The sequence below is a fragment of the Rhineura floridana genome, chromosome 15, assembly GCF_030035675.1.
Source record: "Rhineura floridana isolate rRhiFlo1 chromosome 15, rRhiFlo1.hap2, whole genome shotgun sequence".
NCBI lineage: Eukaryota > Metazoa > Chordata > Lepidosauria > Squamata > Rhineuridae > Rhineura > Rhineura floridana.
Genome location: NC_084494.1, coordinates 38,916,021 through 38,935,383, shown reverse-complemented (window position 1 = coordinate 38,935,383; position 19,363 = coordinate 38,916,021). Strand labels below are relative to the sequence as shown.

Sequence of the window (19,363 nt, the reverse complement as noted above, 5' to 3'; positions counted from 1 at the left end):
TCCACACCCTGTCCTCACAGCGGCAACCAGATGCCCCAACAGGAGGTCACCAAGGAGGACCCGAGTACAAAGTGCTCCCCAGCAACAGGTATTCAGGGCATACTATCTCCGACAGAGGAGGCCGAACATAGCCATTGTGGCTGATCCTGTTCCTCCATGAAGTGCAGAACTGGGGGAAGCAGGAGGGAGACCAAGAGCAACACTCATCTCTCCAGGGCGGCACTTAGGGGGCTCCCTGAGGTGATGGGGCTGTAGCCCCTCAGTTGCTGCTCCCACCTGCATGTCATCCATCCAGTCAATCATGTAGACCATCTCCTGGAAGATCTTCTGGAGGGCCACATTCTGCTCCAGCCGGGCCCGCCGGGCGCTGACCAGCTCTGTCAGGAGGCTCCACTGGCGCATGATGTTGTCCTTCTGGGCGCTGATGCGTTTGCTGTCGTAGTAGCCCTCTGATGCCATTTCCTGGGCCAGCTCCACCACCACCTGGATGCGCTCTTGGTAGGAAGAGATGTCTGCCTCAATGGCCTCGTGCTTCTTCATAGCGGCCTCCACTGCAGGCAGGTCGTAGCCAAAGTTGTCCTGGCAAGATGGAAGAAAGGGAGAAGCTAAGCAATGAGCAGGACACAGCTGGTATAATCTGACCTGTGAAGAACAATGGGTCTATGGGCATGTGCAAAGTGTTTTTCATGCAACACCCTCCCCCCCCCCGAAACAGTAACAAGCTTCCCCTTTCAAATACAGAATTTTGAGGAAGGGCTTCTGCATAAAAGAAGCACGACTGTCAGAATAGAAGCAGAGGTGGGGGCCATTGAGCACGGCCCTCCAGGCCTCAGGACTCTTCCTAGGCCAGCCCTCTCACTGACCCTACTCGAGTGCTTTTGCCTGGCTGAAATGTGTCCTTGAACTACGACGATGCCTCTGGCTTCCTGGATGGAAAACCTGTAAGGGGGCGCAGGCATGCGTGTGTTTGTGTGCATGCATGACTTTTGTGGGGCTAGAATGCAGAGTCATGTCCATTGCTCTGGCCTCACCCACCACCAGCATGTGGCCTCCAGAAGCTTCCCCATGAGGGAGTGTGGCCCTCAGGATGTAAAAGCTTCCCCACTCCTGCAACGTGGGTGGGAGGGTCTCTTGTTAGTGAGGATCCACCACCTGACCTTCTGCCCCACCAGAGCAGGCTGCGTTCTGTGGGTCAACGGTGTCCTCCAGGCTAACAGACCAGCCTGCCTGAGCACTCAGCCAGGGTCCATCTCCACCCACCGAGCTACGCAAGGCCCCCTCCTCAGACCTTGCTCCTCAGTGCAAGCCAGGCCCAAGCACCTGCGTCCTGGTTGCCGCCTGGGGTCTTGGACACAGACCTGCTTCCGGCCTTCCAAACCCAGTTTTGGACCCTATGTCTGCTCCAAGGCCTGACGGGTGCTTTTCATCTTATGCCCCAGGCCCACAGGAGGCTGACCTGAGCAAGCCACCGTGGGGATTTCCATCAAAGGGCAGGACAGAAGCGTCAACAGCAGCCGCCTCCGACAGCTGGCGTCTCTGGTGAAATGCCCCAGCCCTCCCGTGCCCGGTTCCCAGAGCCCCTGAGCTGGTGCCCGGCTGCACGGGATCCTATCCCATGTGTGACCCCTGTGCCCCCGCCCCCGGCCTGCATTACCTGGGAGACCAGCCGCTGGTTTTCGTTCAGCCAAGTCTCCCGCATGATGGCCTTGTGGTCAAAGCGCTGGGCCAGCAGCTCCAGCTTTTCCTGACGAATCAGCTCATTGCGCAGAGCCACCTCCCGCCCGTGCTCCGCCTTCTCCAGCCTGGTCCAGGCCTGGCAAGAGAAGGAGAGAAAGGCACTCGGGCGTGGCCACTGGGCTTGGGCCAGCAGCACTCATGCAGAGCCCCGAGGGGCTTAAGGCACTCGCACACATGCAGCACCCAGTGCGGGACTCACCTTGTTGATGTCGGAGATGCCCTTCCCTTCCTTTGGGACGTAGAGCTTGCGGTTGTTGGCTCGAAGCTTGCTCTGGATCGAGAAGAGCAACACCTCCAGATTCCCCTTTTCCTGAAACCTACAAGCAAGGCCAGGAGGATCAGCTCTCCAACCTCAGGGAGCAAGTCCCACCCCAAAAGGGCACAGGGAGCGAGTCAACTACCCCGCGACTGCTGTGCAGCGGCAGATACTTTTCCAAGCAAGAAACGGCTGCGGGCAGAGACGGGGAATGCTGACGGTCAAAAGGGACCCTAGAGGGCATCTCTCTGCCCCCTCCTAGCGAAGAATGCTCTCTAGTGACACTAAGCCAAGTCACCTCACAGTATTTAGTAAATAAGATGTTACATACAGCCCTCAACAGCTTGGGACTGGTTTACTTGAAGGATCACCTTACCCGATATATGCCCACTCAGCTGCTTCAGTCTGTGGAACTGGCACTGTTACAGGTGCCACATAATGCTCATTCTGCACTTGTAAGGAACTGATCCTTAAGTGTGACAGAACGTATGCTGTGGAACTCCCTGCCCATGGATATTGGACAGGCATCTCTTCACTGTATTCTTTTTGGTGCCTGTTAAAAAGGTTTTTCTTTCAACAAGCCTACCCAGACATGTAATTTTAACATGAAATTTTATTATGGATATTGTTTTAAAATTGCTGAATTTATTCATAATTTGTTTACTTTTCTTGGTATTTTTAATGAATATTTTAGTTTGAAAGCCACTTAAAGTTTTTCTGTCCAAGAAGCAAAATATAAATATGTTTATTTTATATAAATATAAAATATATTTAAATATATATAAAAACATATTTAAAATATATACATATTTATATAAATATAAATAAAAGCACTCCCTTTCTTTCCAAGATCTGGAGACAACTTGTGTTCAGTGACTGGACCCCTGCATTGTAGGCCTCAGGACGCTGGCTCCGTCCTTGGCATCTGCCATTAAGTCTCAGACCTTGCAGAGCTGCGGCCAGTCTGTGCAGAGGCATGTCTGCTCTGCCACCACTCAGCACTCCTGGTATTGCTGCCAGCCATGACACCCCTTTGCTCCCCTGCCCCACCAGTAGTCACTCACTTGACAGGCTTCTCCAGAGTGCAGAAGGCAGTGAAGGCTTGCAGTTGCTGCTGGACTCCAGCCAGGGAGTTGGCAAATTTTTGGTTGCTGATAATGGTGATGGTGAGTTCGATCCACTCGAGCAACTCACTGGCAAGAGACTCGTACCGCTCAATGATCTTCTCAATCTCCAGAGCCTGATCCAGCACCTGCACAAAGGAGTACAACGTGATGGTTGTGGGGGAGGCGAGGGGTGGAGTAAGAGCATGCTGTGGATCCACAGACTTGTAAGCCCCAGCACACAAGCCCCACCTACCTACCTTTCCCTTGGTGAATGCTGCCTGCGCTGTGCGCGCATGCCTGCCATCAACCAAGATAGCGGCCGAGGCTTCCTAAGCGGCTGGTGCCTTCGCCACCATCTTGGTTGATGGCCACATGCATGCTACGTGCACACATAACTGCCATCAACCAAGATGGCGGCAGGGTCATCAGCCTCTTAGGGAAACCTCAGCCACCACCTTGGCTGATGGCAGGCTTGTGCCTGCAGCACAACCAGCATTTATGTCAAGGGAGAGGTAAGTGGGGCATGCAGGCAGGTGTTGCAGGGCTGCGCGGCAGTGGGGGAGGGATGCCTGGGAGCTCCCTCTTGCGATCCGCGGCAGGGTTGGGAGCGCGACCCACCCTCCCTCCCTAAGGAGAGACCCTTCAGGGGCCCTCGGCCAGGGCCCGACCTGGACGCCCTCTGGCGCCGACCTTGCCCACGCACACACATTTCTGTCCTTTGCTCCTGGAGGAAAGCAAAGCAGAAAACATAAGGTGGCCTGCAAAATCTACATGGAAAAATTCACAGGAAAGCCCAGCTAACAGAGTGATGGATTCAAAGACTTTCTTACTAAAACCCATCTCAGACACAGGCTCCAGACTGTCAGTTGTTGTTGATTAGTTTTTTTACAGTCAGCAATGTGAATTCCTCCATTAGCTTCCCTAAAATATTATCCGTTTATCATAATTTCCCATGGACGTTGCCGTTACCGTAGACGTCCAGACCAGCCCCGACCTCCCACACCAGCCAGAGCCAGTTCTGCACGTGAAACAAGACCTTGCCCTTTCCCCCTGCACTCCCACCATAGCTGAGCCTCCAGTGTCCTTTTCTTGCACGGCTCTTTGGTTGCCCTGAAGAGCCACAGCAACCCTTCAAGGAGCATAGGAAGAAATAGGAAAGGAATATTCTTTTTTTTCAGAGCTGTGCGCTTCCCCTTCTCAAACACTGGGCTGCCCATCTCCATTGTGCATGTGCACGTGTGTATTTCAGGAGAGGGAAGAGGGACAGAGGAGTTTTAGTGATCCCTCTGCAGCAAGAGCCCACTCCCTGCATCCACGACACAAGGAGAATGTTGTGCTGGTGGCGCTGGATGGGGACGGAACCAACGGCGGTGATCCACCAAGGGGAGTCCAAGGGCACTGATTCTCCTGGAAGGTCCCGAGCTCAGCCGTCTGACTGCCCTTGTCCCTCCCTCCCCAAACACACCTTTCCGATCCGCTTCCCCTCCACAGCCAGGGCCTTCATCTTGGAGAAGTAGTGGTAGAAGGAGACCACATACGTGATGATGGACTTTTCATCAGGGTGTTCCATGTTGACATCTGCAAAGGGGGGGGGGAGAGAGAACAAGGGAGGAAAGAGAAAAGGTAGAAACTGAGGCAAGGAACAAGAGGTGGGTGGGCAACCAGAGGTCTTGCTTTGGCGAGACTCGCACAAAAAAGCCTCTGAGCCTGGGGTCCTCCTTGGAGAAGCCCTCCTCCAGCACAGAGCCTGGGTGGCCCATTCCTGCACCTCCACATGGCTACCCCCAAGGCCAAGGAGTGCAGAAGAGAGAGAGGCAGGACTAGGTCCCCACAGCCTCTCCAGCTGCACAGCCCCAGGGACACCATTTCTCACCCACACGACAGAGATGCTGCACCTCCCAAAATGCCCCTCCCCCACAGCACCTGGTCACCCAGGCAGAAGATGCCCATTCACAAGTCTCTGCAGCTGCTGCTGGGGGGGGGCTGTAAATGAACATCTGGATGCACCTCAGGCTGAAGGCCACTCCAAGGTTCTTGGTAGGCAACACCACCACCGAGATTAACCGAAATGCATTTGACAGCAACCAGTCAACAAAGCACCCAACATCATGGAACAGAGCAAGGTAATCAAGAGCAGTCCCTGCCTCAAGGAAGTTACAGTCTCAATGCTGGCAGGGAGCGAGACAAAGAGAGGGGAGGGGAGGGAGGGAGGGAGGAGCCTTATACTGAGCCAGGCCACTGGCCCATCCAGCTCAGTACTACCTACACTGCTCTCCAGGATTTCGGACAGGTTCTCTCCCAGCCCTCCTGGAGAGGTTGAACCTGGGACCTTCGGCACACAAGGAGGGGCTCCACCACTGAGCCAAGGCCCTCAGCTGAACAGCAGAGGGCAACCCACAGAGGCAACTTCGCATCCTTAGGCTTCACTTCAGGTGGCGCTGAGGACTCCGGTGCAGCACTGAAATGGTTAAGGAGTTGGCGGGCTGTGTGTGTGTGGGCATTCCAATGTCAGCTGACAACTGATTTTTTTGTAATCGTTTTTGTTGGTTTTAAAATCATTATTTGTATTATTATCAGTTGTTTTTTGTTTTCTTTTTTTTCCTGTTGCAAATTAAAAAACTAAAAAAAGAACCAGTGGATGGGTGAGAGGGGCACGGCCATGCTGTCAGGCACCAGGTTCGAGATGGGGAATCTCCAAGGTGGTCTCAGAACAAAGCCTTCCTTTTAATGGGAACCACAGCCAGGGAATTTAACCTTACACCTTTGGAATGCAGAGCATGCCCTCTGCCACAGATCTAAGAGGCTTCCTCCTGGCAGCTCAAGGGGTCAGTCTGGGACGGTACCTTCTGGGTCAAGCAGTTTGGCAAGTCCCAGCTGCTGTTCGGCTGTATTGAAAGCCTGCTGGAGGTTGTAGGCAGCATTGGATTTGGTGAGCTTCTTGAAATCAATTATATCTGGCCTGGAGAAATAATTAAAAAGCATCTGAGAGGAAGGCTCATGCCTCACACTTTCATCTAACATTTCTCTTTTGGACTTTGTACATAACAGAGAGAGTGTTACTGATGGCATTAAGCAAATGAATATCCAACTGCACATCTCTCCCTGTAGTGCCAGGCTGGAGGGCAGATTGGAGCTCCATAACCCTCTCGTTGACACCCACTTCATGGTGGAGCTTCCTCAGCCACTTATGATGATTTATTTCATTTAAGAATCACTCCCAGGAGGCATCCCAAAGTGATTTACAAAACAAAAACATACACAGCATCACTGCATATACAAATACAATTGCAAAACAATTATACACAGTTACAACAACCACACATATACGAAATCAACTCAGAACCAATGCAAACACCAACTGGGATAACATTTCCACTTGTGAGGAAATCAATTCCCTTGGTCACACAGCTTCAACCCATCCAATGCCAGGCAACAACATCCGCAGCCGCCCTCCGCACCTGTGCCTGTGGATGAGCGCATTGAAGGCCAGGCCATCACGCCAGCTGGTGGTGAAGTTCTGAATATTCACCTCGGAGTACCTGAGCAGGGAAGAAGAGGATCAGGAAGAGCAGGGCAGGCACTTCTGCCACTTGCTGTGCAAGTCCCCTGCCTCCAGTCCCCCCCCTGGCAAGCAACAAATGGAGCATCTGAACCGCCTGGCCAGGGAACTGGGCAGACCGACTGGGTAGATCCAGAGACTCAAGAAGCTGCCTGTTTGGTGAGCTCCCTGCTTCTGTCTACTGCAGGCACCCCAGCCAGGCGCAGCAAGGCAAGTGGTGGCCAGGGAAAGCACCGACTTTGGAATGCTCTCCGCTGGGAGACGCGCATCGCACCTGATAAATATGTTGTAAATTTTACTTAAAAGAAATACACACACACACACACCTGTCACGTACAACATATCCAGGTGGTATACAAATAAATAAATGCATGAGACAAAAAACATCTTTCATTCCTGGCTCAGCCTTGAGGTGATCCTGAGCCAGGCACTCTCTTTCAGCCTAGGCTTCCTCACAGGGCTGTTGTGAGGAGAATCTTGCATGCTGCACAGAGCTCCTTGAAGGATGCAGGGTGGGAGAGAGATGTAAATAACAATTTGCTTAGCCTTTTAACGTGCAGTGAAGTTGCTTCTGGTGCTTTGAGGCTTGATTTATTTGGGGCTCCTTCTGTTCTTTAAGTTTTTCCTGTTTTTTGAACTTGAACCTTTAATGGCATATTTTGTTGGCAAGCTGCCTTGGCACGATTTAACATTAAGAGACAGGGATTTTTTTAAAAAAGCGTAAGTAAACTAAAGAGATAAGGACTGGGGTTTGCTGCCAAACCTGCCCCCCCGGCCACTCCCCCCACCCCCCAGTCCAGCCTCTCACTCACCCAGCCGTCTTCATTTGGCACCAGAGCAGCAAGGCGTCCTTGGCCGAGCGAATCTCTCTGTTGTCTTCCATTTCGATTTTGATCACCTGGATCTGGGTGGGTGGGAGGAGGAGCCGTGGGGAGCGTGAGGGGGGCTGCCTGTTGCTTCTCCCTTCAGAGCCTGCGTTCTAATACCCTCCACCCTCACTTTACCCTCTTCCAGCTGCCTTCTCCAAGGGGCCACCCTGGGGAGAAGGGCCAGTAGTCCACACATGGAGCACCCAAGCCCTTTTGAACCAGCTGGTTCCGGCTGCACCTCACCAGCCGCCAAAGGGCTGCCTTTCCCAGAGGTGGCTCTGAGTCTTCCTCGCCCCACCATGCGGAGGAAAGGGGGCACCCCTGGGCACCCCCTAGATCCCCAAGAGCAAACCTGGCCTGGCTGAAAAGCCAACAGCCCAGCCCAGCCCCCTCCTCCATTCCTGCCAGGCCTCTGACTGAGCCGGGCAGTGCCCACGGCAGAGGCCTTCCTGGTCCCAATGGCAGCAGCAGGAATTCCAAGAGCCAGCAAGGCCAGGCCAGCGCCCCACTCCCTGGGGGAGGGCTCTGTGGGCCATGGGCCAGGGCAGTCGCTTCTCAGTGCTACCTGGAACCTCAGGATGATGGTCCAGATGAGGCCCAGCGTCAAGCGGTGGTTGCCGTCAACGATGTCATGGGAGCCCACGTTCTCCAGGTGCACGCGCTGCTCCTTCAGAAACTGCAGCGCCTTGTCCACGTTCTCCAGGGAGTGGATCCGCATCCGCCCACGCGTTGGTTTGGGCTTCCAGGGAGACAACAGGAGTCTGTAGAGGGCAGCCCAGGACCAAACCCGGGGTGGTGGTGGAGGCATTCTGCCCCCCAGCACTTCCCCCGTCTCCTCCTCCTCCCCCCACAGAGCTCAGCCCTGGAATTCTGGCTCTAAATGCCGGAAACTCTGGAACCACTAACGTTAGAGCAAAAAGGAAAGTGTTTCTGATCGTATGCAGAGTGCATTCCCTTTCACAACACAGGAAGCTACCTGGCTGGCCCAGCACCTTCCTCCCTGGAAGCGAGGCTCTGGTCAAAGAGGGAGACAGAGCACAAAGAGGCTTGCCTCGCTGCCCCTCCTCCTCTCCCGACCCAAAGCCCCTGCTTACCAGCTGCTCCCCAGACAGCACCTCCAGCAGCTTGGTCAGCATGAATCCGTCCCGCAGGTCTGTGTAGAGGTCGCTGATCCGACAGGAGGCCTGGCCGAGGTGGGAGTTGACCCACTTGGTGAAGGTCTTCTTCTGCACAGAGTCTCGCTCGTCTGGCAGAGTTCAAGCTTGTTAGGTGACGCTCCTGAGGGTTCTAGCCGATCTCCCCCCCCCCGGAGCACCAGAGAACCTGCAGCTCCCTCGAGTGGCCCCCAGACCCCTCCCTGGAACACCTTGCAAGATCATCCAGAGGACTGAGCTGACCCCTCACACCTGCAGCCTGCAATTCGCCTCCTCTCCCCTCCGCCAAGGCAGACATGAACCACACGAGATGCAATGAAGAGCACAAGTGGAGATGACATACCAGCCAATGCCTTGATCCGCGAGCACTCAAAGAGCTTGGCCGTGGCTGTGTCCTCATCCCAAGGCCGATGGGGGGGGTGGTCTGTGTTCTCCCACCGCACATTGTTGTTCTGCTGCTGCTGCGCCTCCAAGTTGTCCAGCTTAGCTGGTGTGACGTTTGCCATCCTGCCACAGGGAAGCAGACTCCTTCACGGATTTGCACAGGTCTTCCAGAGCTCCTGGAGCTACAAGGGCCTCTAGCCCACCTGCTGGGTTTGAGATTGCACAAGGCACAAAACAAACTGATAAAATGCAAGGGCTTCCTTTTGAAGAACTTCAAAGCAGGTCTAGTTTGCAAGTTATGGCCAACAGGGGAGAGTCCTGGATTCCACTCACCCCTTCCAGAGGCCCCCACAACATTATAACAATACCTCCTATTTTCATAGTGCTTCAGAGGGCGTCACATATGTCACCTCAGTGATCTTTACAGCAACCCTGTGCAGTAGGTCAGTATCACTATTCCAATATAGAGGCTTGCCTAAGACCACCTCATGAGTTTGTGGCAGAGGCAGAAGGTGAAGTGGGCACCTCCTTGTTCTTAACGGGGCACCCTTAGCTACCTTGCAAGCTTAGAATCATAGAACCATAGAATCATAGAACAGTAGAGATGGAAGGAACCTATATGGCCATCAAGTCCAACCCCCTGTTCAAGACAGGAATTCAATGGCATCTCCATTGGGGGCTGTCCAGCTGCCTCTTGAATGCCTCCAGTGTTGGAGAGCCCACCACCTCCCTAGGTCATTGGTTCCATTGTCATACAGCCCTAACAGTTAGGAAGTTTTACCTGATGTTCAGCTGAAATCTGGCTTCCTGCAACTTGAGCCCATTATTCTATGTCCTGCACTCTGGGACGATCTAGACGCAATCACGGCCCTCCTCTGTGTGGCAACCTTTCATGTACTTGAAGAGTGCTATCATATCTCCCCTCAATCTTCTCTTCTCAAGGCTAAACGTGCCCAGTTCTTTCAGTCTCTCCTCAGAGGGCTTTGTTTCCAGTTCCCTGATCATTCTCTGTGGAGCACATCTCAAGAGCTTTCGGGGCTGAACAACAACAGTCATCCCCCTCCCCAAAACGTGGGCCGGGGTTTGTGGCTTCCAGGTAGCTCTTCTCTGCCTAGAAACAAATCACCGTTCCCTCTGCCCTCTGGATGGTTACAACCTCCCTTCACAAATGCCAGCCAAATGCATGGAGCCCCATAAGAGCCTGGCTGCTGGGTCAGACCATCATTTGGCAGGGCATCTTGCCTCACACAGTGGCCAACCAGATGCCTCCAGGAAGCCCACAAGAGGGACGGGAACGCAACAGCCCGCTGCCACACCAACGCTCTCTCCAGTCCAGACCAGGGCTGCGGAGCCGGTATGTCAAACCTTCGACTCCGACTCCTCTATTTTTCTACTGTCCGACTCCGACTCCTTCATAAATGGCAAATGTATATTAATGTATTCATATTAATGTATTCATATGCATATTAAAATATTACTTTTATTTTGAAGTTGGAGTCAGTACATTTCTACCGACTTAGACTCCACCCAAAATTGCTTCCGACTCCGACTGACTCCACGACTCCAACTCCGACTCCACAGTCCTGGTTCAGACATTCACACGTGGACACCCTCCTCTCCTCAAGTTGTCCCAGTCCCCTATCAAAGGCACTCCAGTCAAGGGTCATCAACGAGTGGGTACTGGGTGAGAAGGAGCTTGCCTTGGAGGCAAGATAGACTAAAGAAAAAAGGAGCCCAAGAAGCGTGGGAGTTCATGAAGAATGTATTACAAAAAGTGCAATCGCAAACAATTCCAAAGAGGAAGAAAAATGGAAGACATCGGAAAAAGCCAGTGTGGCTACACGGAAGACTGGTGGAGGAGGTAAAAGTAAAAAAGAGCATGTATAAAGAATGGAAGGAAGGACGCATCACCAAGGAAGAGTACCGACGAGCGGCTCGGGCTTGCAGGAATAGCGTAAGGAAAGCTAAAACCCAGAATGAGCTGAGGCTGGCGAGGGAAGCGAGGAACAACAAAAAGGGGTTTTTCAGGTATGTTCGAAGCAAGAGAAAGACCAAGGAAATGGTGGGACTGCTGCTCAATGAAGATGGCAAAATGTTGACCGATAACAAGGAAAAAGCAGAACTGCTCAACGCCTATTTTGCCTCTGTTTTCTCCCAAAAAGGGAACAGTGTGCAACCTTGCATCGGTAGCAATCTCAGTAAGGGGTCGGGATTGCAGTTCGAGATTGATAAGGAGATAGTCAGGAAATACCTAGTTAACCTAAATGAGTTCAAATCTCCAGGGCCAGAGTATTGAAGGAACTTGCAGATGTACTCTCAGAACCTCTTGCCATCATCTTTGAGAAATCCTGGAGAACGGGAGAGGTGCCGGAGGATTGGAGACGGGCAAACGTCATCCCGCTCTTTAAAAAGGGTAAAAAAGAAGATCCGGGGAATTGCAGGCTGGTCAGTCTGACTTCAATACCAGGAAAGATATTAGAACGGATAATAAAAGAGTCCATTGGCAACTATCTAGATGACAATGCTGTGATTAGTAGGAGCCAGCATGGGTTTGTCAAGAAAAAATCCTGTCAAAATAATCTCATCTCTTTTTTTGATCGGGTCACTAGCTTAGTAGATGGTGGAAATGCTGAAGATGTCATCTATCTAGATTTCAGCAAAGCGTTTGACAAAGTCCCCCATGACCTTTTGATTAGCAAACTCATCAAATGCAGACTACATGGAAATACTGTCAGGTGGATTCACAACTGGTTGGAAAACCATACTCAAAGAGTGGTCGTCGGTGGCTCTGCTTCAGACTGGAAGGAGGTTTCCAGTGGAGTGCCACAGGGTTCTGTCCTGGGGCCGATACTCTTCAACATTTTTATCAGTGACTTAGATGATGGGGTGGAGGGAAGCCTTATTAAGTTTGCGGATGACACGAAACTGGGAGGGATAGCTAACACAATGGAAGACAGGAATAAAATCCAAAGGGACCTGGATAGACTAGAAAATTGGGCTGAAATTAATAAAATGACATTCAATAAAGACAAATGCAGGATCCTGCATTTAGGCCACAAAAACAAAATGCACGGGTACAGGATGGGAAATACCCGGCTTAGCAGTAGTGCATGTGAGAAGGACCTTGGAATTGTAGTGGATCGCAAGTTGAACATGACCCAGCAGTGTGATGCTGCGGCAAAAAAGGCAAACGTGGTTTTGGGATGCATAAACAGAGCTATAGTTTCCAGGTTGAGGGAAGTAATAGTCCCACTATATTCTGCATTAGTCAGGCCTCATCTGGAATACTGCGTTCAGTTCTGGGTGCCTCATTTTAAGAAAGATATAGACAAGTTGGAGCGGGTTCAGAAGAGGGCGACGAGGATGATAGCCGATATGGAGAACAAGTCTTATGAGGAAAGGTTGAAGGAACTTGGCATGTTCAGTCTGGTGAAGAGAAGGCTGAGGGGTGACATGATTGCACTCTTTAAGTACCTGAAGGGCTGTCACATAGAGGAGGGTACAGATTTGTTCTCTGCTGCCCCAGAGGGTAGGACTAGGTCTAATGGTTTTAAGTTGCAGGAGCGTAAATTCAGATTGGACATTAGAAGGAACTTCTTGACAGTAAGGAACCAACTGCCTGGGGAGGAGGTGGGATCCCCTTTGCTGGATGTCTTCAAGCAGAGGCTGGACAGCTATCTGCGGGAGATGCTCTAGCTGTGGATTTCCTGCTGTGAGCAGGGGGTTGGACTCGATGGCCTACAAGGCCCCTTCCAACTCTATGATGCTATGATTCTATGAGGTACTGCCAACGAGCTCCATTGGATGACCCCACCTCCACCACCACCACCACCACCAGGACAGGCAGAAAAACATCTCGCCCCCCAGCCCCCCCTGCCTATTTCTATGCGGCTCTCTCTTTCAGCGCTCCCCAGCCTAGGTCTTCTGCGTTTACAGCAAAAGGCAAAACTGCCTCCCTCCCTCCCTCACTGTCCCCACATGGCACCCCCTCATCGTCTCTTGCCTAGACTGCTGCAAGCTCCCCTCCTCGGGTCTGCCGCTCCTTCCCTTCGGCCCCCTCACCCCAGCCCACCACTCTGCTGCCAGGACCACTCCCTTCTCAGGGCTCTGCAAACTGGGCACCTCTCCTTGAATTCCCTGCACTGGTTTCCCCTCTGCTCTTGGACCCACTGCAAGCCCTTGTCCTTCCCTTCAAAGCCCTTGATGACTTTGTGCTTCCCCCCTCCTCCCCCCCCGCCCACTTCGTGCTCTGGTCTCCCACCCCAAACCTTCCATGCCCCTGAACTTCACTCCTCAGGCTCTACCTGCAGGCCCCAGAGGTCTCCTGACCCCTCTGACCTTTCTCCTTTGCTGCACTGCAGGCAGAGCTTGGAAGATTACTTTTAAAAAGTAATAAATTACAGTTACAGTTACGTGCCCCCCAAAAAAGTAGTAATTACCGTTATGATTACAATTGCTCTGAAAGTAACTGATTACTTTACTTTTACTCAAAAGTAATTGCTACAATTACATTTTAGTTACTTAACAGAATCTCACATCCCCCCACCCCACGCCCAGCAATGGTGATACCCCAACACACATATTTTTTGTATATATATATTGCCTCCAGCTCTTTTCTCCTTCCACTTCTGTCAATTGTTAAACAATTGTTTTCTCCATGCCGTCTCGCTCTCCATCTCCTCCCTCGTTGCCTCCTAAGTTCCCATAGAGCATGAAGGAAGAACAACGCTGCACAGAAGCCCAATTTGAAGCACATGATTTTCATCCACAAATCAGAGGAGCAGAAGACTTTCCCTGCTCCCCCCCCAAGTAATGCACAAAAGTAATGGTGGAAACATTACAATTACTCCTCAAAAGTAATGAAATTACTACTCGTTCTGTTACCAGCAAAATGTAATGAAGTTACCCACTCGTTACTCAAAAAAGTAACTAGTTACTTGTAACTAGTTACTTGTAACTAGTTACTTGTAACTAGTTACTTCCAAGCTCTGACTGCAGGCTTGGAATCGCCTCCCAGAAAGCATCTGGGGTGCCAATGCCCGCCCTCCCTGCACACACACTCCCCAAAAGGCACCTTTTCTGCAGCTCCTTAGGCTCAGCCCTCCCCAGTCCCCCTGCCCCACCCTGACTCAGCTGGAACCACCAGACCCTTCCCTTCCCTGCTGCCCCCCTTCCTGTGCATTTCTCATGTGAAGTTCCAGAGTGCACCAAAGCTCTCAGGGCAGGAACTGTCCCCTTGCACTCCAGGAAAGGGCACATCTGCTGCTGCTGCTGCTGCATAAACACCGTGTGGCATTCCTGTACTCTCGCTGGCAGAATGCTGGCTCCCTGAGGATGGGGTGCTGTGGAGCAGGGCGAGGAAGGCAAGGCTGCAGAGCATCTGCTTTCCTGCACAAGGTGCCAGGGTTCACGCACGGCACTTTCAGAAGATGGTCTGGGAAAAGAGTCTTTTCTGCCTGACACCCTGGACAGCCACTGCCAGTCAGTGTAGGCAGCACTGAGCCAGATGGGCCTGACTCAGGAACAGAGGAAACAGCCTCATGGTGACTTCAAGGGAGAGAAAAACCCTGCTTTTGCACAGAAAAGTGACATTTTGTGCACAGCTGGTTCTTAAAAGTTAGATGCTGGCTCCTAGAAATTCCAAATATCTTCCCCTGCCTTGCTTTGGAATGAGGGGCATGCCCTTAAACCTGTGGCCAGCTGTGAATTCAGGCTCCAGATTTCCTCAGTCACTCCTCCGCGGCGGCATCCCCAAGCCTGTCTTGCTCATAGCTGAAATAAGGCGATGAAGCCAGGCCTGGGCAAAGATAGGAACCCAGATTAGGAGAAGCTGCCATGGAGACTCGTTGCTAGCAGAGAAAATGAGGGGGGGAGCTATCTCAAGGGGGGCAGCAATGGACACACCCAAAGGCTGCCTGGACTGGGCCGTACATCTCCACAAGCATTTGACCAAATAATCCTTCTTTTGTGTTACGTGAAAAAGGGAGGCCATCCAAGGGTGGCAACATCTATTCCACTCCCCGTGTGCAATGGGCACAATCCACCAGCAAGACACACAATCAAAACATTTCCATGCAGCCACAACAGCAGACAGTTCCTCACAGTCCCCAAAGCTCCTTCTCTGAATGTGCACACCTCCAAGGGCCCAGAGCACCGGTTATGCGCTGGCTGTAAATGTGGCAGTGAGCAGGCCAGGCTTTGTCACCGGTGGGTAGAGACCAGGGGTGCGCATCTCCTGCCTGAGAAGAAGCTGTGCACAAACTAACACCGCAGTGGAATAAGCCACATCGCATGTGGCAAGCCACACCCAGCACTCCAGACACCAGAGGGGAAGGGGGTAGCAAACCGCACTGGATGAAGGGGGGGGGAATTCTGAGAAAGGGACACTTCTCCAAGCAAGGCACTCACTACCACCTGACCTCTTCCTGCCCCACCTCACTGAACTGAGCCAGAACTGGTTCTTCCCGTTTCTCATCCCCTGAAGCACAAGCTGCACACTTGGCTCCCTCAAGGAAAGGCAAGCACAGGGAAAGGGACCTCAGCTGATGGGAGGGGTGGGGGGCAGCAGGGCAGGAAGAACAGCCTGCCTTCTCCCCCCCCCTTCCCAAGGCTGAGACCACAAGTGCACTTATGAATGGAAACGCTTGCCCTTTTCTATGGCCTGTGGTGATCTACACACTCTCCAAAATCCAAAATGGCAGCCGCAAAGGGGGCCAGTGCCAACTCTTGCCAAACACAGAACCCCCAGCCACAAATGTGAGACTCAGTTTGAGGGTTCCAAAACCAAAAGCCACAATCCAGGAGGCTGGAAAGGCTGGCAATGGGAGAGAGACAGAGACTTCTCTTGCACCCACATCCCTGGCAAAAGGTGAGCCTCTAATCACCCAGAGAGGCCAGAGCCTCGTCCCCAGTGGCTCTTTGCAGCCGCTCTACTGCAGCCCTTGCACACACAGAATCTAGAGACTGACCTCTTGACAGACTCCCACAACTGACCCCCACTAAAGATATAATTTCAGCTGCCAGATGAGGCATGTGTTGTACCACTCGTTTAATGTGGTCCAGCTAACATGAATGGCTTTGCCTGTGGGCAGAGGGGTGAGTGCTCCCCCTGTGAATCCAAAGTGTCTTCGCACTAAGAGCAGACAGGATGCTTACTCTGGATCAGGCCAAAGGACTGGAAAAACTCTGGAGCAGATTATAAAGCAGTCAGTCTGTAAGCACCTTGGAAACAATGCAATTACTAGAAAACAATTACTAGAAGCCAATATGGACTTATCAAGAACAAATCCTGCCAGACTAACCTTTTCTAATTTTGTATTGGGTAACCTCCCTGTTAGACTGTGGGAATGGTGTAGACATAATATATCTCAACTTCAGCAGGTTTTAACAAAGTGCTCCATTATATTTTGGTTAGCAAGCTAGTTAAATGTGGGCTGGATGGAACAACTATCAAGTGGATCCACAGCTGGCTAGAGAATGGTACTCATGGAGCGAGTATCAATGGCTCCTTCTCAAACTGGGGGGAGGTAACAAGTAGGGTACCACAGGGCTTGGTCCTGGGCCCAGTGCTCTTCAACATTTTTATTAATGACTTGGATGAGGAGGTGCAGGGAATGCTTATCAAATGTGCAAATGATACAAAATTGGGAGGAATAGCTAATACCGTGGAAGACAGAAACAAAATTCAAAGGGATCTTGATAGGCTGCAGCATTGGGCTGAAAACAGATGAAATTTAAGAGGGATAAATGCAAAGTTCTGCAACTATCAAAAAGAAACCAAATGCACAGTCATAAGATGGGGTATACTTGGCTCAGCAATAATACATGTAAGAAGGATCTTGGGATTGTAGTTGATCACAAGCTGAATTTGAGCCAACAGTGTGATGTGGCTGCAAAAAAGGCAAATGCTATTTTAGGCTGCATTAACAGAAGTATAGTTTCCAAATCGCGTGAAGCATTAGTTTCCCTCTATTTGGCACAGGTTAGGCCTTATCTTGAGTACTGCATCCAGTTCTGGACACCACACTTTAAGAAGGATGCAGGCAAACTGGAACAAATTCAGAGGAGGTCAACAAGGATGGTCTGACTGGAAACAAAGCCCTGTGAGGAGAGCCTTAAAGAATTGGGTCTGTTTAGCCTTCAGAAGAGAAGACTAAGGGGAGATATGATAGCACTCTTCATGTACTTGAAAGGTTGCCACATGGAGGACGGCCAGGATCTCTTCTCAATCATCCCAGAGGGCAAGACACGGAATAATGGGCTTAAGTTACAAGAAGCCAGATTTCGGCTGAACATCGGGGAAAACTTCCTAACTGTTAGAGCAGTACAGCAATGGAACCCATGACCTCAGGAGGTGGTGGGGTCTCCAGCACTGGAGGCATTCAAGAGGCAGCTGGACAGCTGCCTGTCGGGGATGCTTTAATTTGGATTTCTGCACTGAGCAGGGGGTTGGACTCTATGGTCTTATTAGGCCCCTTCCAACTCTACTATTCTATGAATCTATGATTATCTAGCCTGTTGCCAGCAGTGACCAGCCAAAGCCCACTGTGAAGCAGGCACAAATGCAAGATATAATTATCATTCTGCCCACGTGACCCTGCAGGTCAAGCTACTGATATTCCCATTTTACATATAGGGAACTGAGTGGGAGAGAGCCCTTTGCCCACAGGTGCCCACAAAATTCATGCCTGATCAAGAATATGGATCCAGCTCTCCTCTGCCCAAGCCTTGACAGATGCAGGAAATCACTAAGCAGTTCTGAGAGAAATCACACTCCTTCCCACCAAGCCCCACTTCAGACCTCTGAGCACGTGTAGAGCGATAGTCTCTTGCCATAACATGCCCCAGTTAATAAGACTAGTTCAAAGTGCTTCACATATATTAACTTGGTAACCTTCACAATAGCCCTTTCAGGTAGACCTGCCAGAAGCTGGTCTGAAGTCAAAAGAATAGTAATTTGCCTCAGGCCTCCCAGCGAATTTGTGATGCAGATGACATTTTAATCATGAAGTTATTCACATGCTTCGCTACCATCAATTGTAACAACTCCAAACATCTGGCATGAAGGGAAATGGACTTGCCTGCCTTCGCCAGTCTCCAGATGCCTTGGATTACAATTCCCATCACACCAGATCCGTGCTGGCCGGGACTGATGGGAGTTGTAGTCCAAAACATCTGGAGGCCACCGGGATGATGAAAGACTGGGTCTGACTGTCTGCTGGGCCAGAGCTCAGGCAACCTTGTCATTTTCAGTTCACAGCTTCTCTAATCAAATAGCTAATGCAAATAAATAATCATAACAGTTCTCACCCATTTTGGCATAAAAAATCTGTATATTTTTCAAAATTACTGTATAGAAACTTGGCTTCTAAACACTGCAATTTTCAGAAATTAAAACTCACCATTTTAAAATGCTGAAGCAGCAAAGTTGTTCCATCTGGCCTCAAGGAAGAAAGCTGGGCCCCAATCCACCAGGAAACTCTCTTGCGCAAACCCTACAGAAATCCACAGGAGCCACACAAGAGCACAGCAGGGGTTCACGTCAATGAGGCTTGGGCAGGACTTCCTGGTGGATTGGGCCCCTAGCACTTGACCAGCCCAACAGACAGCGTGGAGGTGCTATGAGTACCACCAGCAGTGGCCAGAAAGGCTGATCGGAAGGGAACAGAGTGGGGCAGGCAGTGCAGACAAGAGCCGTCCTCACCCCTGGGGGGCAGCCAGGCCCATAGCCAGGGGGTCTAGGGGGGCTGCCCCCAATATGCTTTACAAAAAGTAAATGATTAAATTTATTACAGAAACAAATCGCCCCACCCCCTCACTTTTAGGTTAGCTATGGGCCTGGGTGCAGAAAGGGTGGGGCAGGCAAGATTCCTGGCCAGTCTCCCTCCTTCAGCAACTGGCACCTGTGTAGCCTGCTCCCTCCGGAAGACGCAGAGCTGCTTCTGCTGCAGGCATCTCTGTGGAGTCACCATCTCTGGGCATTATCTGCCTTGGAAGCTCAGGGACTGCTGTTAAGCAGGGAGTGCTGGGCTGGGGGCAAGAGTGGCGTCAGGCCAAGCCCTTCTGCCTTTCTCGGCCTGGCAGGGCGAAGAGCCCCCCTCCTGAACCTGAGGCCGGCAGAACACACAGCGGCTCCTTTTCCCTTTGGCGATGCCTGTGACTTTCAAGCACGCGCTGTTCCAGGACTCTGGCCTCGCCGCCTGGGAGCGGAAAACTGGGGAGGGGGGAGAATATGCTCCACGCTCAGGCCGATTCTTGTCCCCTCTGGGTTCCCACTGCCGGGAGCGAAGCCTTCAGAC

General features: G+C 51.6%; 1 protein-coding gene across 4 annotated transcripts in view; it reads right to left on the bottom strand.

Moving 5' to 3' along the window:
* The window catches only part of SPTBN4 (spectrin beta, non-erythrocytic 4), a 59,013-nt gene that overhangs the window by 38,104 nt on the left and 1,546 nt on the right, over nucleotides 1-19,363 (bottom strand). For 2 of the 4 annotated variants that reach the window (XM_061597402.1, XM_061597399.1), the window contains exons 2-12: nucleotides 9,025-9,271; nucleotides 8,622-8,773; nucleotides 8,093-8,266; nucleotides 7,471-7,562; nucleotides 6,558-6,638; nucleotides 5,943-6,058; nucleotides 4,565-4,677; nucleotides 3,058-3,245; nucleotides 1,937-2,054; nucleotides 1,655-1,813; nucleotides 277-579 (exon numbers count right to left, since the gene is read on the bottom strand). In XM_061597402.1, coding sequence (XP_061453386.1) covers nucleotides 277-579; nucleotides 1,655-1,813; nucleotides 1,937-2,054; nucleotides 3,058-3,245; nucleotides 4,565-4,677; nucleotides 5,943-6,058; nucleotides 6,558-6,638; nucleotides 7,471-7,562; nucleotides 8,093-8,266; nucleotides 8,622-8,773; nucleotides 9,025-9,187 — 1,659 coding nt within the window. In that variant the 5' untranslated portion in view covers nucleotides 9,188-9,271. The remainder of the gene's footprint in view (nucleotides 1-276; nucleotides 580-1,654; nucleotides 1,814-1,936; nucleotides 2,055-3,057; nucleotides 3,246-4,564; nucleotides 4,678-5,942; nucleotides 6,059-6,557; nucleotides 6,639-7,470; nucleotides 7,563-8,092; nucleotides 8,267-8,621; nucleotides 8,774-9,024; nucleotides 9,272-19,363) is intronic. The other 2 variants (XM_061597400.1, XM_061597401.1) reach the window with 2 other exon arrangements.